Below are 10060 nucleotides of genomic sequence, written 5' to 3' on the forward strand. Positions count from 1 at the left end.
TGAATAATGCTTGCTCAAGGGAAAATTTAAACGAGATTTCTATTGAAAATGTCTTTTGCCTGCAAAAAAATTAGCTCTTTCGCGGAAAACATTCCACGATTCCTGCAGATATTCAATAACTCCTCGACGGGGAGTCTTATTCTTTTAGATTTTGGGGGTTGGCGTCCCCATGGGCCTAGCCGCTGCAGCTTTTCTTCCCACTACACACTTAGCTGCAGAATTCTTTACACTATACACATATACTACACCAAGTACACTACACGAATTACAACATATACAGTTACTCGACTACACAACAACATCCAACACAATTTTCTCTTTCATATACACTATATGGTGTTGCGATATCTTACGAAAAGCAACCGCAACCTAAGGTGGGAACTATCGTGCTGATGGGTGAATGGCTCTACGTAGTGAGTCTCGAACGATGTCCTCTAGGCACCAGAGCAAACCCAGTTGTATTTAGCTCTAGCTCCAGTACGCGTGCGCTCTGCTGGAGTGGTCTATTATATCGCCGGTTCTCGTGGGACCAAAATTTCAGCTCCTTCAGCAAATTCTATGATGGTTGGTGGTCCATCTGAAAAAACCACCAATTTCAGTCTAGTGAAAAGGCCTCGGTCAACTTCATCTGACGAGGATAATTTTGCTACAGCGGACGAAGATGGTGTAAGGTGCAAACATGTTCGCTTCGTTGTTATTTGAAATAATCAGGAAGGTGGCTCCCTTCAAAATGTCTCACCTTTCCTGATTAACAAATGCGTCACGGGTTGTATTGCTTCTCCGAGGAACGTGAAGAAGTTACGTGATGGAACGATTTTGGTAGAAACTTTTAACGATGGGCAGGTCGCTCTTTATTACGTCTCACCAATATGGGTGGCATAAATATAAGTACGGAATGACACAAGACCCTAAATACCAGCCGAGGTGTAATTTTTTGTGGTGACCTTCTGGAAATGAATTTAAATATTGTTGACGAACTTCGCACTCAAGATGTTGTAGGAGTGAAACGTATAATAAAACGGCAGAAGGGAGCAGAAGAACCAACACCGTCTCTTATACTAACATTCGGTCTTCCTCTTCCACCAGAGAGGATTAAAGTGGGTTACCTCTCCGTTCGGGTACGCCCATTCATACTCAACCCACGGCGGTGTTTCACATAGATATGGTCACATTATGGACAAAGATATGGTCACATTACAACATCTTGCTTGAGAACAGAGATCTGTGCTCGATGTGCCAACGAAGGTCACGATGATACTAACTGTGAGGAAAGTGAAAACTGTGCGAACTGTAGTGGTTCACATACAGCCCGCTCCCGAGATTGCCCAACCTTTAAGGAAGAGAAGGCAATTCTCAAGATCTGTACTGAGCAGAAGCTATCTCTCCCGGCTGCACGCAGGGAATATAGAAAGATGGTTAACTCACGGAACCTCGTCAAACCGGATGTATCTTTCGCCACCGCTACGTCAAAACAAACTCCTTCAAATGTTCATAATCAGCAGTGCAGATCCTGCAATGAACTTAAGAAACTTGTTCAGATGCTTTCTGATAAGTTACTTCGCTTACAGCCACCATTTCAGAGTTGACAAAGATGAATAAAAAGTCCTACGTCGCAGTAAATGAATCCAACAGTACGGTCCATACGAAAGTTCCTGCTCCCAAAGTACTACCGGTAAGGGTAGAGACTACCACAGCTGGCAGTAAGCCAACTAACAAGCTCCCCACAAAGGGAACCCACATAACCCCCCCTTTGGGATGTCAATAGCGGCATCCCATTCTAATAAATCTTTTCCACCATCACCCCATATACTGGAGGATATGGTTGAAGAACCTCCCGACCTAAAGGCGTTGGAGTTATCTAAATTAAAAAACACGAAAAAGAAATACCGGATCACATACAACTAAATTTTATATCGTTTCCTAAGTACATTAGTTTCTTTTTTATTTATTAATATTTTTCCCTTATGAACATTATTCAGTGGAATGTTGGAGGTCTTCGATCCCGCACTGAAGATATTGGAGTACTGGCACACGACCATGATCCGATAATCATGTGTTTCCAGGAAACTCATCTTCCACAACATCACCGGATAGCACTCAGAGGATACTTCTGTGAGAGATACGACTGTAAAGTAGATGGTAGAGAGACTGGTGGAGTGGCTATTTTCATGAAGGATGAGGTATCGGCTACAAGGATTCAACTGACCATTCTCGTTCCTGCTGTTGCAGTAAAGATCTCTATCCCTTTCAAGTTACATATCTGCAATCTATATCTCTCACCGAACACTGAGTTCAGTACACTAGATATGGTAAATACCATCTCCGTCGTTAATAGTAGGAGAATTCAATGCCCACCATGTTTCCTGGGGCTCGACCTTCTGCTCCACTCGAGGAAATATAGTGCACAGTGTGAGACAAGACTTAGACCTTTGTTTGCTGAATAATGGATCTCATACATTCATGTCTTTATCATCTGGTACTATATCTAACATCGATCTCTCCATATGCTCACCGAATTTACTCCCTCATCTTGATTGGTCTGTTTGTGATGACTTTCACGGCAGTGACTACAAACCAATTATTATTGGTTTCGGTGTGGACCACGAGATTAAGGGAAGGCCACGGAGGTGGATTGTTGAAAGGGCAGATTGGGATGGATATCATAAAGCCTTCCAGTCACAATATGACGACGGTGCGGACGTCCTTGAGCAATGTTCCTCTTTTACGTCCATGATGCTTGAAACTGCCAGCAGATATATCCCACAAACATCGGGTAATCCTAAACGTCCTTCCGTTCCATGGCGGAATGATGATTACAAATGTGCTATTAAGAATCGACGGCGAGCACTATGCAAATTTAATAATAGACCTACAACTGAATATCTAAATTTGTACCGCATGGCTAGAGCGGTATGTCGTCGGGTCTTCTTGAACGCTAAAAGGAATTCATGAACGAAATATGTGAACACCATCTCACATACTACTCCCATGTCTACTGTGTGGAGAAAATCCTTCAATTTTCAGATCGCCAAGGCAATCTATTCTCGGTCTCATTGATGAAGGAGAACTCCTTTCATCATCTTCGGGTGTAGCAAATAGTTTAGCAAAATCTTTCCGCTCGGTGTCTCTCACTTCATCATATAGTAACGATTTTCTGAGGTACAAAGCACCTAAATTTTAGTTGTTTGAAATATTTATTCCTCATCTAATTACAAAAAAAAATGTAACAAGTTGAGCCTGAGTCTATAATTGCCACAGATTGAGCTAACACTAACTAATTTAGTGTTTAGCGGTCTTTCATCCGGAAGTCCGGGTTCAAATCCCGTCAGGCATGGCATTTTTACTCGCTACAAAAATTATCATTCATCTCATCCTCTGAAGTAATATCTAACGGTGGTCCCGGAGGTTAAAAAAAGTAGTGTTTAAGCTACTACATACATAGATCAGAGTGAATTATTAACTCAGAAAACGCAGAATATTATCTTGTTTTTGCTATACATTGTTCACAAACTAAAGCCGATAAACACGCTATTGCAAGCTCTCACAAATTCTGGTAAAAATCGTTTACAAATCACACAGATCAGTTCTTTTGCCAACTTAGTACTTTTAAAACACTTATCCAACTCGTTCTTAGTTGCAAGTGGTCGAAAATGAAGTTGTGTTCATTTACACCAGAACTTTCACGCCACGTAATCATTTGATTGAATAGTTGTTTACGTGTAGTTATAAACGGTTAGTTAGATGAATAATAGGTGATAATATGAGTGACAGAAAGTCAATTCTCAACGAAGTAAGATAAATATATGTTTCTGAAGTGGTAAATATTAAGTTGTGTTTTTAGTTTACATTTAATCATATCTGTGTCCGTGAATAAAAAATTGTTGGCCATGAAAGCAGTCGATTTTTTTAATGTGTTGCTTTATTAGCTACTAATAGATTTGCTTTAAATTTCACATAATTAATATGTTGGTGTAATATTTTTTTAAATTTTATTTTAAAAGTTTGGTTGTAATTAGGCTACTTTTAAATTTAAAATTGAATTCCTATTGTATCATGGGAGAACGTAATCTTTTCCTGTTTGTTTTCCCCTAAATGCCCATTTAGCGGGAATGTTAAAAAATTTGATTTGTAAACATTTTTTCATATGATATGTGCTGCTGGTGGTTTGTATATATGTATATAATGGTAATATAACGTTCTTGAGTAATATAAAATAAGTATGTTATGTTTGAAAATAATTAATGTGAGTGTAGTAAAAACAGCATAAATTGAGAATCATATATTCTAGTGTGCTAATTTCTTGTAATGAAAGATGATTTTATTTTTTAATGAAAGCCTTTAAGATTAATGATTAAGTAGAACCCTTCTGTTCAGCAATCTAGCCCTTGTGCTTATGGAAAACTTTAGCAGTGTTTGAGCTACTCTCAGTCTGTGTTAAGCTTCTCTGACTGTTCTTTAAGCTTTTTGAGACTATTGCTGGGAATGCTGCGTATTGTGATACTGATGTTTAAATCAGGTTTTGAAAATCATGAGTAATTTAAATTGTGTTTGTTTATTTAGAATGTTGATTTGTATCTGTTGTGCTAACTGAATTAAACCAATGCATTTTAATTTTAAATGATACAGATTTTTTGAAAATAACATAAACAACAATCATTTCAAAACCTGATTCAAACACCAGCACCACAACTCAGCAGTCTATGATGAGCTCAGACAGAGGTAAACTTATTTTTATAACTTTTACCTTTAAAAAAGTGTGCTGTAATTGATTTTTTGAAAACCTTTTATGTGTTTCAGATGTTTTTTGAACTGTTGTGAAAATTGTTATTTAAAACAACTTATTTTAAACTATTTAGAATCTATTTTAGAACTGGAAATTGTTTCAGGATTATATTAAATTGACGGATACTGTTCTTTTCTTATTGTTATTGTGTTTTCAAAAATATAGTGATGAAATTAATGAAGGAAAGATATGTCCAGAATTGTTAACTGTATTTTTGGATACTCCATGTTATAGAAAAAAATAGAGTCAAACAATTATTTTTTTTTTTTATAATTGCATGTGTAAATAATTTCTGAAATTAAAGGAATTTTTTTTCTTAACTAAGCAGTAATTTTTGTGAATAATTTCATTATCATTTCATTTATTTTTTTTTTTATTTTTTGTTATCATTTCATTTATTTTTTTTTTTATTTTTTGTTATCATTTCATTTCATTTATCATTATCATTCCTGTATAATTTTATTTTGCCACTAGTTTACTTGTCTGTTGAGCTTATTTAAGAAACACTAATTGTCAAAGTTATTGTCACCAACATAGTTGTATTAATAGAAGAAATTTAATTTTAAAATTTTGAAAATAAGTAATTTTTAATCATTTTTATTGAGCTGTTGGATTCTTTGTTAGGTTTTAATGTAAAAAAGTGTTGGTTTATTAATTGTATTTGTTTGTTTGTTTGTATAGTATTAAATATGTGATATTTTTAATGTATGTGTATGTAATCACTGATTGTAATTTTATTTCAGATAAAAAATGCTGAAGACTGTATACAAGCTTTTTATTTTAAAATTGAGACAATTGAAAATAATCTGAAACAAAATTATTTAGATAATGAAGAAAGGTAATTAATTTTGTCGATAATAATTTTATAATTAAATTATTAATTGATTTATAATAAATGAAATAAAGTTTTAAAGAATAAGCAATTAAATTAAATTTTAAGAGAAATTTTTCTAAAAAATATTAATTTGTAGGTTTTGCTTAAGTAAAGTATTCACTTAATCTATCATCCCTTCAATAAAAGTTATAAAACTTTTAAAAAACTTTTCTGTATTTTAGCTCCGAGGTCTATAATTAAAAAAAAAAAAATAGTAAACATTTGTTGATAGCTAAAGAAATTGGTTTAAATTTTTGGAAAATATTTAAAGCAAAGAGAGAGCAAAAGAACAAAAAACATATATTTCAGTTTTAATAGGTGGGAGTTGATTTTTTTGAAAAAAAAAATGTTTTTGACTATTTACATATGATTATTATTATTATATGTATTGTTGGTAGCAAATTTGCTTTTACAAAGTTTTCTCTAAAATGAAAGAAATCTTTGATTTTTTAAAAATTCTCTGAAGAAAAATGAAATTAGATTTTTGCTGCATCTCCCAACCCATTTATGAATTAAAAATAAACTAAAGTGATAAATGACCCATATATAGAAATATTTGAGCCAAATTTGAAGAAAATCAGTTTGGTTAATTCTGAAATCCTGAGATATAAGACTAGAAGCAGTGTATGTATGTATATATATTTATATAATTAGTATGGTGATCATATAAAAAATGGGGTATATTGGTTTTTTACTTATGCGTGCCACACTGCTTCTAGTCTTATATCTCCTTATTAGAGACTGGATTATATGCATTTGTATATTAAGCCCATTCTCAAGTTATTGGATATTTTCCTTAAAATCTAGTGATGATGCATATTTTCGCTATATTTACAATATTTTTCGGTGGGGTACCTGGTTATTAAATGAAATCTTACGTTGCAGCCGGCCAAACCTATTCGCTGCACGGCTCTTAGAGTGTACTTAGCAGCTGCGGAACAGCACTTCTGACTGTTTATATTTACAAAAGTAACAAAATGTTAAACAATTGTTAATTATTGAATTTGTTGATATATTATTCAACTACTTACTAATTGTATGCTGATTTTGAAATAAAAAAACTAAAATTACAATTTTTTTATTCATTAAAGTTGCATATATTGACACTTTTCATGTATATTTTAAGAATTTTTTATGCATATTTCAAGCTTTTTATGTTGCATATAATCCGGCTTTACTCATTTTATATATATATTTAAGTTAAATTTATTCTTTTCTGCATTATATTCAATTACATTTTACTTGAAGAAAACTTAAAGAAATTAATGATAACTATGTGCAAAACACCTTGCATTTCATTTATTACTTTCCTGACTCTAGAGCTATGTTACAAGAAGGAAAGTGTGGTAATCAGTCAAAAAAATGGGGTATGAGTTTTTTGGTATTTCTTGATGTTTCATGACCTAGGGTTCCCAAAAAACAAAAAAAGTGGGGGTAATATTCATACGTACATGTGGAAGTGTGTTTGAAGCTTAATAACTTTTCACTGGATAAACCGATTTTGATGAAATTTTGTACAGAGACTTAAGTAAATGGGGCAATTTGTTGGTAAGATTTTGGGATCAATATCTACAGGGATTGTGATAAATAGTTTTTCAAAGTCAATTTTATCAAAATTTCTCAAATTTCTGAAAGTACATGCGTACATGCTTATCTTATCATTTAAAAAAAATTGCCCTTCCCAAAAATAAAATAAGTTATCTTTTTATTTACTGCATATTTTTTAATGTCGTCCTAGGCATAGAGAAGTAAAAACAACCCAAAAAAAAAAATACCTTGGGGGCAATGTTGGGGGTGGGGGAGCCGATCAAGGTTCAAAAATAATAAACAACAAAAATTTCATCCATAATTCATTTCTACCCCTAAAAAAATATTGGTTGTACATTTTTTAGTGGATTTTTTTGTTTTTCCATTTAACAAGTAAATGTAGAAAAAAAAAAAATTCTTGGAAGGTGATTTTGGAGGTAGGGAGCAGAAAAAATACTGATTTTTTGAATTTTGTAAACTTTTTTTAGTTTACTTAGATATACAATGATAATTTTACAGCAAAACTTCTTCATAAATTACCCCTACTCAAAAAAAGAAATCTTGATATCTTTTATCATGTATAATTATTTTTTCATTATGTAAAAGTAAATAACCAATGCCAGGAAATTATTACAACTTTGTTGTCAAATTTTTTTCCAGTAGTACTTGGAGTAGTGATTGTGCAGTGAAGTAATTATGGATCACTTCGTGAGATATGGGTTGTGTTTATTACAATATACATCTGATTTCCAATATACATTTTTGTACCTTTCAGTACATCTATTTTACTTGTCTATTGTTAAACCCTTTTTTTAAAATTGTTGTATTGGTTTATGTTTATGTTTAATGTTATTAATTGGATTTATAAGATAGTTCTCAAATTTTAATGTTTTAGACAAAAATTAGAAGACGAGTTGGAAGATATAAGAATATTTTTATCAAAAAGTGAAAAGGATCTAAAAATCTTACGCAAAGAGAACAGAAAAAGTTTTGCATTCTCTGCTATTTTAATATTTATTGTATTTTTATTATATGGTACATATATTATGATTTTTGGCAATTCCAACAAGTAATGTTGGACTTATTGATAAGATTTTTATACCACTGAAAAAATTTTACATATATTTTTTTAGAGAATAAAATTTTGATTTTAAAAAAAGTATTCTTAGATGTTTTATTTTTATAAAATATTAATTTTTAGGTTATTAAATTTTATCTATATTTATTTTCTCCAGAAATAATAAGTGGATGTCCATTCATAGTTCTTAAGTTATTTTGTTCATCTAATTGTCTTTTCAATTATTACAGATCTTGTTCAGTTATAGCTACTCTATTCTATTTTATTTATTATTTTTTTTATGATAAGGAATGAATTTTGTAATATATGAAAAATGCCAAATCTGTCTTCAAATCCAGAATCTTTTGCCAGGATGTCTACAGAGTGGTGTATATTAGGGCCATTAAAATTATGCAAGTATTAATACATTACTTTTTGATTAATAGACTTGGTTAATCTTTCTTATTTAGTATAATCATATTTGAATATATGAGGGAAAATTTCTTTATTAAACAATTTTGTTTCATTTTCACTTTTATCATAAAACATAGGCTGATTTTATTATGAAGTTATATAAGTGGTGAATTCTCTTTATACATTGTGCAAACAATGCTTATAGTGTACATCTTGTAAGATAATGTCCCAATATAGAACAGTAGAACTTGTGATCTCCACAGTTACTATGTGTTAATGTATGAGGGCTGTCCTGAAGGTAACTTACACTTTGAAATAAAAAACCAACCAAATAAAAAAAAGAAATTTTATTATATACATTTGAAAGACACAATCTTAAACTATTTTTCTACATAGCTGTCATTTAAATTGAGGTACTTATCATAATGATGCACAAGCTTTTCAATTCCTTCGCTGTAGAAATCTGCTGCCTTAGATTTTTGGCACCCATCTTGCACAAAACTTATGATAACCAAGCTTCCCCGATATAATTTCATGCAGTAAACTTTGTGAAATTTGAGGGAAATAAAGCGAGAGTTCTGTAATTATAATGCGGTGGTTTTCACCAAAATTTTATCCTTGATTTTCATCGTCAGTTCATCAGTCAGAAGGCTAGGCCAACTACTGTGGTCCTCTATATGAACATTGGTGCGGCCATTTTTAAACTGAATGCACTACTGCCTCATTGCACCTTCACTCATTATTCCATCTCCATACACCTCACAAAGTTGTCGATGAATGAGAAATTGGTTTGAGGTTTTTTGCCAGTAAAAAACTAATCATTGAATGCACCTCACAACTTGTGGGATTTTCTATTGAAGTGCATTTTTCAATAATTCACAACAAACAAAGTAGAAAAATTACAGTTGACACACTACGACAGCTTGATGCGTACTGAGTGTAAAAACATTTTGACATCAAGGTGGCAGCACCATCCCAACCCATCTCCACACTAGGCACAGACGTAAGTTAATTTCTGGACCGTCCTCGTATATACCGCTTCATCATTTGAAAAGTTATCATGTTTATTATTCAACAGCTATCAGTCCCATTGTATTTTTACTTGCAGGCATGTACACCATTCTCGGGGGGGACCCTTTTAAAATTATTTTCAAATGGGTGAAAACCCATCCCTTCCACTACACCTACCCTAACTAAAAAATCTTAAATGGCAATGGTAAATTTAATTATATTAATTGACAACCCGAAAAAAAAAAATGAATTTTGCTGAAAAGAAAATTAAAATCCACCCACCCCTTTGCTCATTAGGTGTGAAAAACCATTTGTGGTAGTACTTTTTTTAAATTTCAGTCCAACAAAAATAACTATAAAATTATGTGATATTACTTCATAAACCATTTGAAAT

At 32.4% G+C, this 10060-nt stretch overlaps 1 protein-coding gene across 1 annotated transcript; it reads left to right on the forward strand.

Annotated features, from left to right (window-relative positions):
• Nucleotides 1-3618: 3618 nt before the first annotated feature.
• LOC142328809 (coiled-coil domain-containing protein 167-like) lies at nt 3619-8346 on the forward strand. Its single transcript, XM_075372855.1, has 3 exons — nt 3619-3790; nt 5527-5621; nt 8080-8346. Exons 1-3 carry the CDS (start codon nt 3761-3763, stop codon nt 8255-8257), a joined length of 303 nt encoding a protein of 100 aa, XP_075228970.1. The 5' UTR covers nt 3619-3760; the 3' UTR covers nt 8258-8346.
• The last annotated feature ends 1714 nt before the right edge of the window (nt 8347-10060 follow it).

This window comes from Lycorma delicatula, chromosome 8, assembly GCF_047948215.1.
Source record: "Lycorma delicatula isolate Av1 chromosome 8, ASM4794821v1, whole genome shotgun sequence".
In the NCBI taxonomy this organism is placed as follows: domain Eukaryota; kingdom Metazoa; phylum Arthropoda; class Insecta; order Hemiptera; family Fulgoridae; genus Lycorma; species Lycorma delicatula.